A 22,210-nucleotide genomic window follows, 5' to 3' on the forward strand; every position below is an offset into this window, starting at 1 on the left:
CAGTGGCCACACATTTTAATTCCACGTCCCATTCCCATTCTGATATGTCTATCCACGGCCTCCTCTACTGTCAAGATGAAGCCACACTCAGGTTGGAGGAACAACACCTTATATTCCATCTGGGTAGCCTCCAACCTCTGATGGCATGAACATTGACTTCTCTAACTTCCGTTAATGCCCCTCCTCCCCTTCTTACCCCATCTCTTATTTATTTATTTATTTGTTTATTATTTTTTCTCTCTCTCTCTCTCTCTCTGTCCCTCTCACAGTAACTCCTTGCCTGCTCTCCATCTTCCTCTGGTGCTCCCCTCCCCCTTTCTTTCTCCCTCGGCCTCCTGTTCCATGATCCTTTCATATCCCTTTTGCCAATCAACTTTCCAGCTCTTAGTTCCATTTCTCCCCCTCCTGTCTTCTCCTATCATTTCAGATCTCCCCCTCCCCCTCCCACTTTCAAATCGCTTACTATCTCTTCTTTCAGTTAATCCTGATGAAGCGTCTTGGCCCGAAACGTCAACTGTCTGGCCTGCTGCATTCCACCAGCATTTTGTGTGTGTTGCTTGAATTTCTAGCATCTGCAGATTTCCTCGTGTTTACGTTAGTCTTCCTTTCCAGTCCTGATGAAGGGTTTTGGCCCAAAACTACGACTGCTTGCTCTTTTCCATGGATGCTGCCTGGCCTGTTGATTTCCTCCAGCATTTTGTGTGTGTTGCAATCAGAAAAATACCTAAGAAGAAATGTACTAGAGCTAAAGTTACGAATGAAGATTATCCAAGACTCTGACTTAGGGGAGTTACGCATGTGCAGAGCAGGAAAGACAATGGACTAAATGATTTTACTGAGTATCATTAGTCACGGTACATGCTGGGCTACTTAAAGTGCGGGAGTGACAAACCTATCCTACCGAGACAAATAATGTGCGCACTCGAAAGACCATAGGACCATAAAGTGTGGGAGCAGAATTAGGCCATTTGGCCCATCAAATCTGCTCCGCCATTTCATCATGGCTGGTCCAATTTTTTCTCAGCCCCAATCTCCTGCCTTCTTCCTGTATCCCTTCGTGCCTCGACCAATCAAGAACCTATCAACCTCTGCCTTAAATATACGTAAAGACTTGGACTCCACAGCAGCCTATGGCAAAGAATTCCACAGATTCACTAGTCTCTGGCTAATTAAATTCCTCATCTCCATTCTAAAAGGACGTCCCTCTCTTCTGAGGCTGATTCCTATGGTCTGAAGACTCTCCCACCATAGGAAACATCCTCTCAACATCCACTCTCTCAAGGCCTTTCACCATTCGATAGGTTTCAATTAGGTCCATAATTCATATCAATAAGATGCTCTTCATATGACAAGCTATTCAATCCTGGGATCATTTTCGTGAACCCCTCTTGAACCCACTCCAGTTTCAGCACATCCTTTCTAAGATAAGGGGACAAAACTGCTCACAATATTCCAAGTGATGCCTCACCAGTGTTTTATAAAGTCTCAATATTAGATCCTTCCTTTCATAGTCTAGTCCTCTTGAAGTGAATGCTAGCATTGTATTTGCCTTCCTCACCACAGACTCAACCTGCAAATTAAACTTCAGGGAATCCTGCACAAGCACTCCCAAGTCCTTTGCACCTCAGAGTTTTGTATTATCTCTATCTTTAGAAAACAGTCAACCCTTTTATTTCTTCTACCAAAGTGCATGACCATACACTTCCCGACACTATATTCCATCTGCCTTTTCTTTGCCCATTCTCCAAATCCTTCTAAGTCTTCTGTAGCCTCTATTCTCTTCTTTCTCAAAAACTAACTGTCCCTCCACCTTCTTTCATAACATCTGAAAACTTTGCAACAAAGTCATCAATTCCATCACCCAAATCATTGATATACAACATAAAAAGAATTGGTCCCAACACAGACCCTTGTGGAACACCACTAGTCACCAGCAGCCAGTCAGAAAAGGCCCCCTTTATTCCCACTCTTTGCCTCCAGCCAATCAGCCACTTCTGATTGACCACGTTAAAAGAGAGTGCCTCTCATGCATAGGAGGGCCCAATCGATTATTTACCACATGATCAATTGGCCGTATACACACTTGCTATAGTCTCGCAATTGATCCGATATGGCTCAAGGGGGCTTTACAACACACAGGAATTACCAAACTGGACAATCTGCATTTGTAAAATAAATATACATATTGACCATTTAAAATTTTTTGTTTCTATCACAGCTTGTAATCCAATGTAGTAATATGATCGTAATCTGCACAACTAAATCTGAAATTTATGCACAAAATCATAATGCCTTTGATGAGGAAAAATCTAAATTCAACAAACTGTGGTATATAAGACATTAAGTGCAGAGAATGTACAATTAGTACAACTTGATAAATTGCTGTGGCAAATGTTTGAGAGTTACTACCTTCAATAAATGACAGCTCTTTGTTTTTGCCTTCACAAATATAAACACAAATGTGCCCAACACACTGACACTTTGAGAAGCATGTGATGTTGTTGCTCCAGGGACTAACAGAGAAATGTTCTGGTGTCAAGGGAATGAAGAATGAGGCTCTCTAATTAAGGGAATGACATTGGCAGGCAATGTGGCAAGTCAGGGGCACAGACATTTGTCCTCTAAATGAAATGACTGGACATGTTCCTGAGGACAAACAATTTCATAGTCCAGGGTGAAGATATAGAACACACTGGCCAAGTCATGTGGGAATACAAAGATTAAAGATTAGCTTTATTTGTCATATGTACATCTGAAAGAGTTAACTGGGGAATATGTGGAGGGATCAGTAATGATCTTTCAGGAATCATTAAATTCTGGAATGGTTCCGGAGGACTTGAAAATTGCAAATGTCACTCCACACTTTTATAAGGGAGGGAGGCAGAAGAATGGAAATTATAAGCCAGTTAGTCTGACTTCCATGGTTGAGAAGAAGTTGGAGTCCATTATTGAGGAATAGGTTTTGGGGTACATGGAGGCACATAATAAAGTAGGTCAAAGTCAGCATGGTTATCTTAAGGAGGAATCTTGCCTGAGAAATCTATTGGGATTTTTTGAGGAAATAACAGGCAGGATAGACAAAGGAGAATCAGTGCATGCTGTTTACTTGGACTTTCAGAAGGCCTTTGACAAGGCACAGGCTACCAATTCTGTGTATGAAAATAGTTGGTTTGTAGAGGTCTAATTATTTTGTTTACACAAAGGAAGTGGCAACACAACAGCTACAGAAGCAAGGAAAGCATAGAATATACTTGTCTTTATCAGTCAGGGCACTGAGCATAAAATGCAGGAAATCATGATACAGCTGCCTAATATGGAGTTAGATCATATATGATTTATTGTGTATAGTTCTGAGTACCACATTACAGAAAGGATGTGAAGGCTTTGGAGAGGGAGCAGAAGCAGTTCACAAGGATGTTGCCTGGGATTCGATAGCATTAGCTATAAGGAGACATTGCATAATTCTGGAATTGTTTCCACTGGACCACAGGAGGCTAAGGGGCAACCAGAATGACATCATATGAAGAACATTTGATGGCTCTGGGCCTGAATTCACTAGAATTCAGAAAAATGAAGGGTGACCTAATTGAAATCCATCAAATGGTGATCCCCACCACCGAGGTTATGCGCTCTTTTCGCTGCTCCCTCAGATAGAAGGTACAAGAGCTTCAGGACTTGCACCACCAGGTTCAAGAATAGTTAATACCACACAACAATCAGGCTCTTAAATAAAAGGAGGTAACTACATTCAACTTCACTTGCCCCATCATTGAATGTTCCCACAACAAATTATCTCACTTTCATGGCCTCTTTATCTCATTACCGCATCTTCTTGTTATTTAATGTTACTTATTTTCATTTGCAATCGCATAGTTTGTTGTCTTCTGCACTCTGGTTGGTGTTTCATTGATCCTGTTATAGTTACTATTCTATAGATTTGCTGAGTATGCCCACAAGAAAATGAATCACACAAGTTGAATATGTTTCACTTCGAAAATAATATTTACTTTGAACTTTGTGAGCTCCTGGTAGGGTCACCCATACCAGTAAGGTCAAGGGAAGGCTTACTTAGCCCAGGTTGCTGTTTATTGACAACACAACCATTTCTACAGTTCTGATCAAAAAGCTCCAAAAACCTGGGCCTCTGTACCTCCCTCTGCAACTGGATCCTTGACTTCCTCACTGGAAGACCACAGTCTGAGCGGATCAGAAATAACATCTCCACCTCGCTAATCAACACTGATGCACCTCAAGGATGTGTACTTAGCCCACTGCTCTACTCTCTTTACACCCATTACTGTGTGGCTAGGCACAGCTCAAATGCCATCTATAAACTTGCTGACAACATAACTACTGTAGCCAGAATTTCAGATGGTGATAAGAAGGTGTACAGGAGCAAGATATACCAGCTGGTTGAGAGGAGTTACAGGTCGGCTGGTGGTGCAGTGAGATCAGCGCTGGGCTTGAGAATGGAGGTTCCCGAGTTCGATCCAGTGACAGTCCGCTCCCGAGCGTGCTCTCCATCCGTGCCGGGTTGATGTCGAGCCTCGTAAATAAAACACTGCCACCTCCAGTCTAAGTTCCCATGCAGAATATTGCGGAGGATCAAATACCCAAACCTAGCATTCAATATCAGTAAGACCAAAGAATTGATTATGGACTTCAGAAAGGGTAAGATGAAGGAACACACACCAGTTCTCACTGAGGGATCAGAAGTGGAAAGGGTGAGCAATTTCAAGTTCCTGGGTGTCAACATCTCTGAGGATCTATCTCGGGTCCAACACATCGATGCAGTTAGAAAGGCAGAACAACAGCGGCTATATTTCATTAGGTGTTTCAGGAGATTTGGTATATCACCAAAGATGCTCAGCAATGTCCTCAGATGTACCATGGAGAGCATTCTAACTGGCTGCATCATCGTCTGGTATGGGGGAGACCACAGCACAGGATCAAAATAAGCTGCAGAAAGTTGTGAACTCAGACAGCTCCATCACGGGCCTCCACAGCATCCAGGACAACTCCAAGGAGTGACGCCTCAAAAAGGAGGGACACTCATCACCCAGGACATGCCCTGTTCTCAATGCCACCATCAGGGAGGAGGTACAGAAGCCTGAAGGAACACACTCAATGATTCATGAATAGCTTCTTCCCCTCTGCCATCTAATTTCTGAATGGTCATTGAACCCTTGAACATCACCTCACTACTTGTTATCTCTTTTTGCACTGCTAATTTAACTTCTTTAATAAATATATACTTCTTACTGTAATTTACAAATATTATGTATTGCACTGTAGTACTGCTGCGCGAAAACAAATTTCACGACATATGCCAGCGATATTAAACCTGATTCTGATTCTGAGGTTCCGAACAAAGAGTGATCCAACCGAGACCTCAACGGTGGAGAAGATGACGTCACGTCACAATGGTAGTGAAAGCAGAGGAAGGCTGCATCAGTGAAGGGTCCTGAGTCGATTTGCACTCTTTGCTACTGGACCCTGACCATGATCTGTCAAGGAATATGAGGTCGCTCCTGGTGCAGCAGCCTCTCTACATTAAAAAAAGTTCTCCATTAAGGAAATCCACCCTAACATACCAACTATGTGGATCCCGGATCAGCCTGTACAACCAAAGTTCAAAGTACACTATCAAAGTATGATACAACCTTGAAATTCCTCTACTTACAGACAGCCACAAAGCAAGAAACCCAAAAGAATCCAATTTTTTTAAAAAAAGACCAACACCCTAAGCACAGAGAGAAAAAATAGATAAAAATCATGCAAACAATAAAAGCAAGCAATAGCATTCAGAACCAAAACGGAGTCCATAGACCTGAAACCTGGAGCAGGCCCATAGCCTCAGACTCAATTCATCAAGTCGTCTCAAAGCTCGCAGGTACAACGTGCATAGCAACTGGAGCAGTCCCACAGCCTCAGTGTCAGGGAGAGGGGAGTAAACGTCGTGGAAGAGCAAGTGGTATTGGCTCGATCCTCACCTGAGGGCTCACTAATAGACGACCCCTTTTGAGACTATCATATTCGATGGATGAGTATATACTACTACTACTGATGATCTTCATTCCTGTTCAAATGAGGTGAACTTTGTTTTGGGTAGTTTACATTCAGTAGCATACCTGCACAAACTTGGTGGCCTGGAAAGCCTCGGTCGACTTATATGTAAATTACTGCACTACATTAAGTAAATTTACCTGCAACAGAAAGGCTGGAAACACTCAGCTGGCCAGTATATTTCAGGTCAATGAACCTGATAAAAGTGTATTGACCGAAAACAATAATTCTTGTGTCTTAATCTAATGCTCGGAGAAGTTCCAGATTATTTTGACTTTGTTTCATACACTAGCCTTTAAATTGACAACTTGAGGGAAGATTTCATGTTGTACGTTCAGCCTATCAGGTCCACATACTTTTTCCATGGCCTGATTTGGAAATTCTATAAATGCTTGTGGTTTCTTTGTGGTCAAACACTTGACTGGCCAAAAAGAAAATCAACTCAAAACACTGAGTACCAAGGGGGGTGGTGGGGGGGTGGAATGGGTAGCAGGGGTTCTTTCTTTCAGAAACATAAATAACATACATCTTTAACATTACCAAAGGTTTTTAAGCATAATGCAATTTTTTAAAATTCATTAGTGTACTTATAAATATTATCCACTGAGGCCCTCCGTTGGTCAGGACCAACCATAGGTGTTGCATCCCTGGTGTGTACATGATACACAAGCTGAGGCAGTATGATATGGAGAGTAAGCTGTTGCCCACGTAGCAGCCTCCCCCTCTCCACACAGCTGACGAACCCAAAGGAGTGGCAGAGACTGAGACAGTTTGGCACTGGAGTTGCCAGTCAGCATTTGAACTCAACAGTGGACTGCTTCAGGGACTTCAGCTCCAGATTTTACCTCCCAAAGCCTTCCCTATGAGTAGGTATAGCTGCAATGTAGCAGAAGATTGAGATCAGTTTTGTTTCTCCTAGATGAGCTGCTAACAGTGGCTGATGATCCCCACCTACCTGAAGCAACTGGTTTTAAGGCGGCAGTAACCCACCTTTACCCCTCTCCTGTCAGTAGAAACTGTTCTGCCGGGCTTAGTAACTAAGCCACATGTAAAGGCCAGGAGCTGGACTTGATTGTTTGAGATGCACGCCATTAGGAGCATTTAATAGGTAGTGGGAACTTATCCCCACTATCCACTCCCGGCTATAACAAACTTAAGGAACTTCTATAGTAAAACTCATCCACTACAGTAAAATTATACAAGTTCTTAGAGAAAAAAATTTCTATTTATTTCTTTAAGTTTTATAGTTCCATAAGTTGGAGAACATTAGAATTCTTTTCTCAATTTATAACTGAAAATATATGGAACAGACGCCCCCAAAAGGAAGTTAATCCTATTCCGAATAAACAAATGGATAATTATTTGATAGATTTGTCTACTAAGCCCAGCATAACCGTTTGAACTGACAGCAGAGGGGGCAAAGGCATCTTAAAACCAGTTGCTTTGGGCAGATGGGGCTCATTACTACTGGGTGAAAGCTTATCTAGAAGGAAGATGGCGGGAGGAGAAGACAGCGGGACGATGCAGCGTGCGCGACCTCTCCGGCGATGAATATCTGTAATCTGTCAAGTAGGATGCTGTGTACAATTCTGATTTGATGGAGGAATATCTGGTGAAACTTCTGAAATGCCTGTTTCGCTGCCGCCGCTACTGTGTGATCTGAAATCTCCGGAGGGGAAGGGCCCCGAATCCTGGGCTTTGCCTGTTGCTTGGCGGCCGGGGCTGGGGTCAAAGCACTCGGCAGAGATGCTGCTCGGTGTTGGAGGGCTGGTTGGAGGCTCGAAGTTTTCAGACGGACTCAGAGTCAGACTGTGGTCGGGTGCTTCCAGGATGCTGCATCGGCAAGTTTGCGGCGCTGGAAGCTCATGGCAGGGAGAGTTTCTCCCTTCTACCGTCTGCGTGAGATGTTGGGGCTATCAGGACTTTGAGATTTTTATTTTTTACCGTGCCCATGGTCTGCTGTTATCAAATTACGGTATTGCTTTGCACAGTTGTAACTACATGTTATAATTATGTGGTTTTTGTCATTTTTAGTCTTGGTTTGTCTTGTGTTTCTGTGATATCATACCAGAGGAACATTGTATCATTTTTTAATGCATGCATTTCTAAATGACAATAAACGAGGACTGAGTGTCCTCATAATCAAATCTAAACTCTGATCTCAAACATCCACTGCCTTACAGCTATATCCACTTAAGGGGAAGGCTTCATGAGTAAACCCCAAGGGAAAATCAGTAGCTAGGGTCCCTAAGGCAGTCCTACATTGAGTTCAGTGCTGACTGGCAACTCCTGCGATGCCACTGGTGCCAAACTGCATCAGTCTCTGCCGTTCCTTTGGATTCATCAGCTGCCTGGAGAGGAGGCGCTTGCTCCAAGGGCAACAGCTCTCCATATCCAGCTGCCCAGGCTTGCGCATCACCGAGACACCTGAGCCGCCATTGCATATGTTGTCAACCCTGACCAAGACTTCACCTCAGCTTGTCTCTTCTCCCACACCTCTCCCCCTTCCCTTCTGAGTCACAGAGACGGGCTTAGTGCCAAAGACCTGATTGTTGTGGCTTTCCTTTGCTAGGTCATTCGCCCCATCTCCCAACCAACAGGATCCAAAGTAGTATACTTGTAGCTGAGTGGAATGGCCACAGGGGAGCTCTGCACTGCTGCCTGTCCCCTTTCCCCTTCTTGATGGTCACCCAGTCTCCTGAGTCTTGAGCCTCAGGTGTAACTACCTCCTTGTATGTCCTGTCTGTCACCCTCTCAGCCTTCTGAATGATCCGGAGTTCATCCAGTTCCAGCTACAACTCCTTAACACGGTCTGCTAGAAACTGCAGCTGGATGACACTGGAGGTCTCCCTGCCTCTCCACAACCTGCAAGAGGAGCATTCCACTCTCCTGCATGGCAACCCCACTGCTCCAATGTTATTCTAATTCTGCTAGTCGATGCCAACCATGTTGTCCTCTCAACTAGTCTCAATTTCCCGTGTTCAGCCCATGTCCTTCTAAGCCGCACCCCTCCATGTACCCATCCAATTACATCTTATGCTATTGCAGATGCTTTAACCACTTCCTCTGGCAGGATGCTCCATACACTCACCATCCTCTGTGTGAAAATGTTGCCCCTCAGATCGCTTCAAAATCATTCCCTTCTCACCTTAAACCAATGCCCCCAACAGAGAGAGAAAATGAAAACCTCTGGCCCCTTGAAGAGGGAAAGAGAGAAAAAAAAAGGACACACCAAAAATGAAGTTATATATTTTTAGAAAACATGTCCTATAATAAACCAGAAATATAGGGTCAGCAGCTCCAAATCATACCGAGTGTTCCTTATAGACAATCTGCCTGAAGGACAATTTAAACCTGGACCAGTACCTTGCCTCTGAACTACAGTTACTATACAAAAAAAAATCCTTCCAGACACACAAATATTATCTTGAAATTTTTTAGAATGAATCACAGCATCCGAGTGAAGGCAATTGCCTGCCAAATGACTGTGTACAAGGCACATAATAAACAGCAGCAAAGACTACATCTCCATCAACAGATTTGTATATTTTACCTGTCTCTCCCCAACTCCTTTGACAATTCTAATAATTTACCAGGAAATGATGATGATTTGACAGATACTATTAATTCAAATATTTTTGCGTGAATATATTCAAAGTACATATGACAACTTAGCTTGTTTTCAATCAAATATTTTTCCCCATGTGTTTGTGGCAATACAGAATATTTAGTGCTTAAAAGGTGTACCATATAGCCTACTGTATATTATGGGACTACTTTATGTTGTAGTAACACGTCGTTGAGCATGCGCTGTTAGGCGCGTATTGATCTGTATGTGTGTGTTCAGTTCGGTTTCAGTCAGTAAAGAACCCTGTTAACTTAGCTCCCGTCTCCAGCGTTTTCATTTATAGCTTTGTTGTGTAACCCGGCCACATACACAACAAATTGGTGACGAGGTTAATGAACCTACACCGTATCGGAATGCCGTGTTTTAATTGATAACGACACTCGGAAGAAGAGCACAAAGAACGAGACAAGGAGCAGGAGAAGGAGGCCACAAGTCGGAAAGGCAGCAAGAGCCACAGTCGGAGCCGCAGCATGCCCAGCCGAGACTACAGCCGGCGCTGACCCCAGGGGCTGAGGGTCTCACTGCCCCAGAAGTGAGATAAAAAGGAACGATACATGCACCTAGACGGAGTGCGTTCGGAACACTAACAAAAAGGTCATCTATTGCATCCGGTGCTCCCGATGTGGCCTCCTCTACATCGGTGAGACCTGACGCAGATTGAGGGACAGCTTCGTCAAGCACCTCCGCTCCGTCCGCCACAACAAACAGGACCTCCCAGTTGCCACCCACTTCAACTCTGCTTCACATTCTCATTCGGATATGTCCATATATGGCCTCCTCTACTGTCACGATGAGGCCAAACTCAGGTTGGAGGAGCAACACCTCATATACTGTCTGGGTAGTCTCCAGCCCCTTGGCGTGAACTCTGAATTCTCCAACTTCCGGTAATTCCTTCCCCCTCCCTTCTCCCACCCCAGTTGCACTCTGCCCCCTCCTCCAGCTGCCTATCACCTCCCTCATGGTTCTGCCTCCTTCTACTATCCATTGTGATTTCCCCTATTCCTTCTTCACCTTTCCTGCCTATCACCTCCCTGCTTCCCCTCCCCCACCCCTTTATCTTTCCCCTTACTGGTTTTTCACCTGGAACCTACCAGACCTTCTCCTTCCCACCCTCCCCCCACCTTCTTTACAGGGCCCCTGCCCCCTCCCTCTTCAGTCCTGACGAAGGGCCTCGGCCCGAAACATTGACTCTTCGTTTCTACGGATGCTGCCCTACCTGCTGAGTTCCTCCAGCGTGTTGAACGTATGGAGACGTCATGTGGATCAAGTCCTGAATGCTCAGGTGAAAAACTCAACAACACCTTACCCTGACTCCCCGGACATAGAAACAAACATTCCTGATGTGACCACATCAGCCTCATCCACAGATCGTTATCAGTGCTGAGAACCCACCTGATGTACCTGTGGAGACTAATTCCCCAAAGCAAACATTTCAGGACAGACGTTACCCAGAGAGGCAGAGAAGACCCCCCCCCGCCGAGACTTGAATTATAATTACTATAATTATTATTACGTTACTTTGTTATAATTTGAAATTATTAAGTTACTAAGTAAACAATTGGTAGGCGTTTGTATGTAAGGGTACACATTTTGGTTTAGTGTAGTGCCCCAGTAAAAAAAAAGTTGATATACTATTAAAATAAATGGGGAGGGGAGTATACCACATAGCCTACTGTATATCATGGGACTACTTTATGTTGTAGTAACACGTCGTTGAGCATGCGCTATTAGGCGCGTATTGATCTGTATGTGTGTGTTTAGTTCGGTTTCAGTCAGTAAGGAACCCTGTTAACTTAGCTCCCGTCTCCAGCGTTTTCATTTATAGCTTTGTTGGGTAACCCAGCCACATACACAACAAAAGGCATCCCTACTTTACTAAACAAGAATAAAACACTTAAATCCACTTTCTTATCTTTTCAGTTTTGGTTATATTCCAGAAAAATAGCTTTCATATCAATTCAGCTTGTCAAGAAACCCACTCAAATCCTGTAAACAATTTTAGCTCAAGGCGTTATATAACCTCTTGACTTAGTGTACAAAATGTGCATTTTGGAAAGAAGTTAAGCAGCAAGACCTCAAAGATGGCAATCTCTGGCATACCTGTCAGTGAACATAAAAACAGGAGCACAGGACAGAGAAATTTATGACTGGGAAGGCAATTCTCACGGGAAGATTTGCTAGTGAAGTGGAGAATTTAACAGGGTGATCGGGCACAGGAAGGTAGTCATGAAAGGGAGAAAATAATACGTGAAAGGTATCAGAATACTTTTTATTAGTTTATTGATTTTTGGGATACGAGCACCATCAGCAGGGCCAGCATTTATTAAGGTGGTGGTGGTGGTGACCGGCAGCCTAGTAAAGGTACTTTCACAGTGTTGTTGAGAAGAACTGAAATCCAGTAATGAATAGCCAGCAACTGCAGAATTTAATAAAACTGCAGATGCTAGAAATCTGAGCTTGTTGCCACAGGTGGTTGTGGTGGCCAAGTCATTGGGTATATTTATGGTAGAGGTTGATAGATTCCTGATTAGTCAGGGCAGGAAGGGATATGGAGAGAAGGTAGAAGATTGGAGCTGAAAGGGAAAATAGATCAGCCAGGATGAAATGGCGACGCAGGCTCCATAAGCCAAATAGCCTAATTCTGCTCTTATAGTTTATGGTCTTATGTTGTATTGTTAACACAAGTGAATACGGAACATTTGGGAAGAAATGGAGAAGAGACAGAAATAGAGGATGAGAAATGAATTGAAGAGGCATTGTGAAAGAAGATATGGGACTGATCAGGCCCAAAAGGTTTCTAGAGAAGGCAGAAGGAAAGGTTGAGTTAGTTACTTTGCACCTTACATTAGTCTCCACCAAGGGAGATGATGCTGCCAGTGTCTGAGAAAACAAAAATGTGATTGAGATTCTAGATGGGTGAAGCGTTGTTCAAGTTTATATCCAAATTTGTCATCTGACTATATACATATACAACCAAACAGAACAAAGTTCCTCTGGAACATGGTGTACCCACATAACCTGTATCACACACAGCACGTAACACAAAATATTACCACAAGTAAGTTAAAAATATAAAATATAATTCAATGTGTATGGCTTGCACAGCACAGGTAAACAGTAAATAGTAAACAATTTGCCGTTCTAGTGACAAGACCTCAGTGGTGGCAGAAAAGAAGCTATTACCCAGTCTGGCAGTCTTAGTTCTGATGTTTCCTGATGGTAATGGGTTAAAGAGGTTGTGGAATGGCTGATAGGAATCCTCAACAATGTTCTGGACCCCTTGTGCACAATGCTTCCAGTAAACATCACAAATGAGGGGTAGGAAGACCCCAACAATTCTCTCAGTAGTTATTACTATCCTCTGCAGCTTCCATACCACACAATGATGTAGCCAGAAAGGGCACTCTCGATGGTGCTCCTGTAGAAAGTTGTTAGAATGGGGACAGGGAGCCTTGTATGCATCAATCTCCTCAGAAACTGCTCTCGGACTCTGCTGTGCCTTTTTGACTAGTAGGATGTTTCAGGTCAGTTACGTGCACACGAAGGAACTTGGTGCTCTTAACTCTCCATGTCAGACCACTGATGTACAATGGAGAGTAGTTGGCCTGTGTCTTCCTGAAGTCCACAATCAACTGTTTTGTCTTGTCTACGTTAAGACTCAGATTGTTATTCTCACACCATTTGATAAGCCTCTCTAACTCCTCTCTGTACGCCAGCTCACTGTTGTTGCTGATGAAGCTAACAACTGTAGTATCATCAGCGAACTCGATGATGCGCTCTGAGCTGGATCTGGCATGTCGGTCGTGAGTCAGCAGCCCTGGGAAGCACCAGTGCTCAGCATCATGGAACTTGAGGTGTTGCTGCCAACTCAACTGACAGGGGTCTTTCCGTCAAGAAGTCCAAGAACCAGTTAGAGACGGATATTGAGTCCTAATGAGGACAGTTTACGACCAGTTTTTCAGGGATGATTGCGTTAAACACGGCACTTTAAGTCGATAAGCAGGTGGGACTGATGGAGAGGTGGGCTGAGACTACAGCATCATCAGTGCCCCTGTTTGAGCTTCTGGTTTCAGATGATGCTTCTGAAGGCAGGCAACAGCTTACTGGCAGTTCATAAAGCAAGAAATACAACTAAATACTTTATTAATAACCCTTTTCTGCAGAAAGTGATGACCAAAACAATGAAGAGGCAAGCCGAGGCATGTGGGTGCAATACAAAGTCAGAGCGGGGTCGCTGCATGTTTGAGAGGTGGTCGCAGTGAGGCTGAGACATGGTTGAAACTGCGTCTGGGTATGCGAAGCAGAGAAGAGTCGGTGGAGTTCCGGAGGAGGCCCATCCACCTAAACTGAGAGCGATGTCTGATCGACCCAAGCACCTAGCCCATCAGGAACGATCAGGTACGGTGGTGGTGGGGTCCAGGTCCAGAGTGTATCGATGCAACAGGCCCTGGGCCCTAGTGCGGGGAACAACCCCGTGTTTGGACAATTTAAATGCCGAGCCAGATGGACTGAAGAGGCAGGGTGCTGGGACCAGAAGTGAGGGTTGGGCCGGTTCTGCATGCTGCTCCAAGGCACTTGCTCTGCTCTCCACAGCCCTGAGGCTGAGGCTGAGGCTGAGGCTGCAACACTGCTCTGGCTGCTCTGGGCTGCGAGCTCCACAACGATTTGCTCTGCTGTGCGATGAACTGAGGCTGAGGCTGTGGGCCTGCTCCGGGCTTCATGATTACAGACTCAGTCCCGCTCCGAACACTGTTGCTTGCTTTTATTGTTTGCATAATGTGTTTTTTTTTCCCTCTCTCTGCTCATTGGGATGATTGTGGATTGACAGAGAAAGCCAGTGTGGAAAAAAAAGGCATATTATATTTTTGATGAAGTAACAGAGAAAGTCTAGGAGAAAAAAATGTGATTAATGCATTTTCTATATATAATTCAAACAGAGTTTGATGAAGTGCCATGTAATAAGCTTGTTATTATGAATGAAGATCATGGAATTAAAAAGGTTACAGCAAGCAGGAAAGTGGAAGAGTGAAAGCTTGTTTTTCAGAGGGGAGTGAAAGTGTACATAAATAGCAGCTGACACAGTGGAACAGCAGACAGTACTTCTTTCTCACAGCTACATGGACCCAACTTCCATCCTGACTTAGGGTACAGTCAGTCACAGAGCACTACAACACAGAAACAGCCCCTTCGGCCCATCTCGCCCATACCAGGCCATAATTCTGCTTAGTCCCATTGACCTGCACCTGGATCATAGTCCTCCATACCTTTCCCATCCATGTACTTAACTAAACTTCTTTTAAATGTTGCAATCGCTAGTCTTTGCAGAGTCTGCGACTAAGTGGGCTGCCTCTGAATGCCACAGCCTCCTCCCACATCCCACAACCATGTCAGTGGGTTAACTGGCTACTAGATTGATTCAAAAGGTGAGGGCCTTTGGTGCATGGCAGCAGAGTAGAGGTGCGCTCTTTGGAACTGAAGAGGCAGAGGAGAGATCTGATAGAAACATTTAAGATTACAAGACAACAGATGTATACCATGAAGGCACCCAGCAACTACAATTATCAAAACCCGAAGTAAACATTAACCTGCAGCATCTGTGGAGGGAAGTGGACAGAGGAGAGAATGTTTTGGGTCAAGACTCTTCACCCAGACTGAAAAAACTTGAACGGAGATTGCCAATATACTGCCAGCTTCCGCTGATACAACAATGAAGAACCAGCAGGTATAAAAATGAAGGTGATTGGCTAAAGAAACACTTGAGGAGAAACATTTTTATACAGTGAGCGTGGAATGCAAAGCTAGAGGGAATAGGGGTACCCATTTAATTGAGATGTGCAATGTGGAACTCATGAAAGAAAATAATAAGGGATGTTGGGAGGGGCTGAGGGAATGAACCAGTTGGACTGCTGTTGCATAGAATTGAAGGACTAAGTATCCTCGTTCTGTGCTGTTAACTTCCTACGATCCATACTGTATTTTTACAACTAAATACTGGCAGGACAGCAAAGAGGCCTCTGCCTTTCCTTAAATTCTGGTAAAGTATAGCAATGGAAACAGTCATTAAATATTCAATGGTCCAGCACAAGAAAAGCCACTAGAGGGCTAGGCTGGGTAATACTATAGCTGCAGTGCAAAGAAGCATGGATCTAAAATTGAGGCTCCATTTCCTACAGTTCTGAATCTAAATTAATTGCCAACAAATTCAATGACCCTCTTGTACAAGTTGAAGGTGGGAAGGATGAAGTATCTTCAGGTGGTAATGAATTATATACTTTGGAAAACATAGTAGTACAAATCGTAGAGAATCAATATTGTTTACACTATAGTAATAACATTATAGACCTGCTGAAAACGTAAAGCAGCACAAATAATGTGTTCCGTAGAAGCTTTTCTTCGTGTATCTGGTTTGGTCGTCAGCCACTCGGCCATGGTTTTCGGTCGGGTACCAGACACTCGGAGAGATTCGGCGGAGGGCAGGCGCCCGGCGCTCGGCCAGGGACCATGGTCGAGTGGTCGACGACTTGGGCCGGCTCCCCCACCGGACTTAGTCTGGTGAGGAGGGTGTGAGGACACCCAGCAGGACTAAACAAAACACAAGGCCTGACAAAGGGCAGATGAGCTCCTTGTGAGCCAACGGCCATCTTCTGTGGAAGAGATTAAAGCCTCACCACGTATCTACGAATCGTATGCTATGCACTTAGTTAGAAGAGACATGATGAACTTGGGCGCTGCACAGTGTGCCTGGACCTGCCCAAGGCCTCCGCCTAAGGAAGGGCCGAGCTCGAAGAAGCAGCCACAGCTGGAGGCCGACACCGGCCTCGGGCTCGAGTTCGGCGGGAGCAGCAGCGGGCGGTGCTGAGGCGGCCAGCAAGAACAAACTGGAGGAGAGGCTGTACTCGGTGCTGTCGCAAGATCGAAGATGGAGGTGCATAGCCACCAACCCCGGATTCAGGACGGCACCCACTGACTGACTGACTGACTGAGAAGCTTTTAAGTTGCAATTTAAAAATATAGATTTAAAAGGATGGGAATAATAAAGATTACCTAAAATATAGCCATGTACAATATCAAGAATGGTCAGGAAAAAAAACGGACGCAGATAGAAATACAGCAACAACTAATATTTGACATTTAAGGTCTGCACTACCATTCAGTACAATCATAGCTGATCTTGCATATTAATACCATACTCCCATTTACTTCCTATAAATCTACTGTACCCAGAAATATATCCATTTATGTTCTTAAAAATGCTCAGTGACTTGGCCCACAACCCTCGGAAGTAGTGAGTTCTGCATCCACCAAAGTTCAGAAATCTCTACTTATTTCAGTCCAAAATCTCTTCCCCAAAAACTAGATACCATGACCGCACATTCTAGACATCTGTGATCCTGTATTTAATTCCGTCTGATACGGCAGACAATATAGCATTTCTTTTCTTAACTGGTTGCTGCACTTATTTTTTGCTTTCAGTTCTTTATGTACAAGAATATGTAAGACTCTTCACACATCATCGCTTTCCAATCTATGCCATTTAAATAATATTCCATCTTTCCATTTTTGCAATTGAAGTTAACAACTTCATATTTATTCATATCTGTCAGATCTTTCCACACTGCACTCCATCAGCTTAAGTTGCCTGGAAACCTCTATGTTCCTCCTCTGTCCATAATACCTCACAACTTCATGTTGTTTGCAACCTTAGAAGGACTGATCGATGTTACGGATAGCTGAGAACCCAGTGCCAACCCACAGGGCATCAATATTAGTCTGCCGGCCACCGTAAAAATCATTTCTTTCTACATACTGTTTTCTATGTGTCAAATTTTCCATCCATTCCAATACATCATGCCAATACCATGTGCATTAATTATGTATATCAAGATTTAGATCTGATCTTAACATAAGTTTAATAAAAGTACATATAGTAAATATCTACTGGTTTTCCTTCACCTATTCCAGCAATCACATCATCATAAAACTACTGTACAGGTTTCCCCCGCCATCCGAAGGGCTAGAGCGTTCCTATGAAATGATTCGTAAGCCCAAATGTCATAAAGCAAAGAAGCAATTACCATTTATTTATATGGGAAAATTTTGTGAGCATTCGCAGACCCAAAAATAACCTACCAAATCATGCCAAATAACACATAAAACCTAAAATAACAGTAACATATAGTAAAAGCAGGAATGATATGATAAATACACAGCCTATATAAAGTAGAAATACTTTTCCACAATCATTACTGAACTCTTCTCTGGAGTGAAAATCTCACACAAGCGCTGTCAGCAGAAAATCTCACGCAAGCGCTGTTGGCAAAAACACAGCGCAAGCGCTCTCCAGTAACCTTTAAGCTATGAAGCTGCCAAATCATACCAAATAACACGTAAAAATACACAGCCCATACAAAGTAGAAATAATGTATGTACAGTGTGGTATCACTTACGGGAATCGGGAAGACAGCGCCGAGCACACGGATGATGGTGTGTTAGACCAAGTCGTCGGAGTTTGGGTGGTGCAGTGGCCCCACCCTCCAGGCCGCTGAGCGATACATTGCCGCAAAGAACGCAGGGGTCCAGCGGTAGCTGGGAGGTACAGAGCACATCTTTAAAGAAAAAGCCGAAACAAACATGCTGATTAATTAGGTGCCGCCCGTAATTGTCAGCCCAGATCAGTGCCGATTTCCGATTGCGTCGTCTCTGATCTGGGCCGACAATTACGTGTCGGTGGCACCTAATTAATTAGCATGTTTATTTCGGCTTTTTTCTTAAAGATGTGCTGTGTGCCTCCCGGCTACCTTTGCATTCTCCGCAAATCAGTATCTGTCTGTGGCCTGGGGGTTGGGGTGGTGGGACACTGGGGTGTCATCTCATCATCGTCTGTTTCCATTAGGGCAGGCAGCTCATCTTCTCCTATGACTGCCTGCCTCGATGTCGAAGGTTGAGGTTCGTCGTCTGCTGTGGCTGATGTGGAAGGCTTGCTTGACTGCTGAGCCTCGCGTATTTTTCTGCCACACAGTTCTTTAATAAGGACTCAAACCATCCTGCAAGTATCCCCTAAATCGACGTACCCTTTCAAAATTGAAGTCGTACTTTATCATTACTCATTCGGTTTCGATTGTTATCCTTTTTTCTTCCAATTGCATCAGCTCTTCATCTGTCAGTTCTTGGTGATGGGATGCCAAAACCTCTTCAACATCATCTTCGTCAACTTCCACAAGCCAAACTCACGTTGTCCTTACTTTGTTCACCACGATCAAAACACTTAATTATGTCTAGTTTTACCGTAAGTGTAACACCTTTACGAGCTCTTTCAGGCTTTTCCAATACCATAGAACTCATCTTGCAAACGGCTGCTCACAGGCTCGTGTTTAAGCAATGCCAGAGAGAATCCAAGGGAGAGCGGCTGCTCGGGGCGCGTTGCCTTTTATCGTGCACTTTTTTATCGCGCGCTGAATTTTTTTTCTTAACAGTGAAAACACCTTCTGAAAGCGAAAATAGGGTATGAATGTAGGTCTTTCGTAACAATGAGGTTTCGTAAAGCAAACATTTGAAAAGCGGGGGACACCTGTAGTTCCTTAAGGTTGTTACAGCCGGGGGTGGTAATGGGGACAAGCTCCCATAACCTATTAAATGCTCCCAATGGCGTACACCTCAAATAGCCTCTGACAACCAAGTCCAGCACCTGGCCTTCCTGTGTGGCTTGGCTACTAAACCCGGCGGAACCATTTCTACCGACAGGAGAAAGAGCAAATGTGGGTTACTGGTGCCTTAAAACCAGTCGCTTTAAGCAGATGGGACTCATCAGCCATGGTTGGCAGCTCGTCTAGAAGGAAAACTCTGATTTCAAACCTCCTTGCGGCTATACTCACTCACTGGGAAGTTTCAGGAGTAAACCCCAAGGGAAAAATCCAGAGCTGGAATCCCTAAGGCAGTTCTACATTGAGTTCAATGCAGACTGGCAATTCCTGCGATGCTGCTGGTACAAAACTGTATCGGTCTCTGCCATTCCTTTGGGTTTATCAGATGCGTGGAGACGGGGAGCCTGCTACATGGGCAACAGTTTGTTTCACATATCGTATTGCCCAGGCTTGTGTATCTAGACGACTAGGACACAATATCCATGGTCAACTCTGACTGACGGAGGCCTCCGACTCAGAAAACTACACTAAGGTTTGTAAACAAGGAAAAATCCGCAGACGCTGGAAATTCGAGCAACACACACAAAATGCTGGAGAAACTCAGCAGGCCAGGCACCATCTATCGAAAAAAGTACAGTCGATATTTCGGGCTGAAACCACTTCTTTTCCACCCAGAAATTTGCATACTTTAAGTGTCGTGTTGCCTCATCATTTCTAATAACCTTCAGTATTTCCCCACTTCTCAGGTTTGGCTGTCCATCTGTAATATTAGCACAGATTTTCTCTCTCCAGCAACAGTGGCATGATCAACCGGTCATTTTCAGCATTTTCTTTGTGTGTTCGGGTCTGAGTAACAGCTCAAGCCTGTATCGAAGTTTTTACACATCCCTTTTTTTATTTTTCTTCCTAACTGTCCTCATTAATCAATCAAACAGATGCTCCAGTAAACAGTGAAATCACAGACAAAATGCTGGAGCACTAATGAAAGGTTTTGACCTGAAATGTCAGCTGCTCATTTCTCCCTACAGCTGCTGCCTGATCTGCTGAGTTCCTCGAGCATTTCGTGTGCGATGCTCTGGATTTCCAGCATTTGCAGAATCTCATTTTCACAACAATGAAATCACTTCTGCAGCCCTTATTGGAGATATCCCCTTCATCCTGTTCGTTCAACTCCTGTCCCCAACTTCTCTGCAATTTAAAGCCAATTTATTTTCTCACTTTCCAAATTCTGGTCAAGTGTTTTCCCACTTGAAAAGATGCTGTTCGATATGCTGAGCTTTCATCATTTTCTGTTCGTATATCTAATTCTGGGCTAACGTCTGCACTTCCAGGTTTTCATTCTCCATCCTACTCCACATCCTTTGCCATCTTTCAAAATGCATAAATTATTCCACAATTCCAAAAACTGATAACCAATCCTTCCAGCATTTCCATAACCACCTTCAAACAGTCATTATGCAAAGATTTTTACTCCCTCACATTGTGGGATGGATGTAAGATTTAAATAAATTCTAAAATGCCAATTATCAGGCACTGGGGATTTAGTCAACTTACAGTTCCACTGGTTCCTCCAGCACAACTTTTTTATAAATACTAATTAACTTCAGCCTGTCACCTTTCTTAAATTTTGGATCCCTACCTTTTCCAGAACACCATTGTTGCATATTCTGTCAGTTCTTGTGAAGACCTTACACTCAGTGGTCTATTCATTACTGCAAATATCTAATCAGCCAATCATGTGGCAGCAACTCAATGCAAAAAAGCATGCAGACATGGTCAAAAGGTTCAGTTGCTGTTCAGACCAAATATCCGAATGGAAAAGAAATGCAATCTAACTGACTTTGAGCCTGGACTGATTGTTGGCATCAGATGGGGTTGTTTGAGTATGTCAGAAACTGCTGATCTGGGATTTCATGCACAACAGTCTTTAGAGTTTACGGAGAACATTGTGGGGAAAAAACGTACAGTGAGCGGCAGTTCTGTGGGCGAAAATATCTTGTCAATGAGAGGTCAGAGGAGAATGACCAGACTGGTTCAAGATGACAGGAAGATGACAATAACTCAAATAATACACATCATATCAAACCTTGAAGTGGATGGGCTACAGCAGCAGAATACTCTATACGCTCAGTGGCCATTTTATTAGATACAGAGGGTATGTAATAATGTGGTCACTGAGTGTACTTTACAAAAGAAAACTTTTATAAAATCATGATATGAAAGCAAGCAGACTTACCCACTGGCCAAATTCAGGAGTTCCTGCTTTTCAGACACACTTGACTTTTCTTCTAATTCCCACAGCAGAACATTAACGAGGTGAGAATTCTTGATAATAATGGGCACTTCTTCAAACATATTCTCTGAAGTAATGAGGGCTTTCTTTATTCTAGTTGATAGAGACATATGAGAATTAATAAGACTGGCAGTACTTCTGAACTTCTATATAAAGGTGATTTGTCAAACATCAACTGGAAAGCAACATCAAAATTACTTATTTTTATATAGTAAATGGGTATAAAAAATGAGACACTTTGAAATAGATACCTCTATTTCAAAGTTTTTCAGGATTTCGGATATGCACATATTAATTAGGAACACAAGGAGGTCACTCAGGCCTTTGACTATTGAGCATTCAACAAAACCATAAGACCATAAGATATAGGAGCAGAATTAGGCCATTCAGCCCATGAAATCTGCTCCGTCATTTATTCATGGCTGATCAATTTTCCCTTTCAATCCCATTCTCTTTCCTTCTCCCTATAACCTTTCAGGCCCTGACTAAACAAGAACCCACAATACAACCCTCCTGAAGCAACAAATTCTGCAGATTCACCACCCTCTGGCATTCCTCGTCTCTGTTATAAGGGAATATCCC

At 43.7% G+C, this 22,210-nt stretch overlaps 1 protein-coding gene across 1 annotated transcript in view; it reads right to left on the reverse strand.

The window, feature by feature from the left end:
* The window catches only part of eif3hb (eukaryotic translation initiation factor 3, subunit H, b), a 152,233-nt gene that overhangs the window by 14,290 nt on the left and 115,733 nt on the right, over positions 1–22,210 (reverse strand). Inside the window, exon 5 of the mRNA XM_063042269.1 lies at positions 21,572–21,721. Within this exon, the coding sequence (XP_062898339.1) occupies positions 21,572–21,721 (150 nt within the window). The remainder of the gene's footprint in view (positions 1–21,571; positions 21,722–22,210) is intronic.

The sequence above is a fragment of the Mobula hypostoma genome, chromosome 1, assembly GCF_963921235.1.
Source record: "Mobula hypostoma chromosome 1, sMobHyp1.1, whole genome shotgun sequence".
In the NCBI taxonomy this organism is placed as follows: Eukaryota; Metazoa; Chordata; class Chondrichthyes; order Myliobatiformes; family Myliobatidae; genus Mobula; species Mobula hypostoma.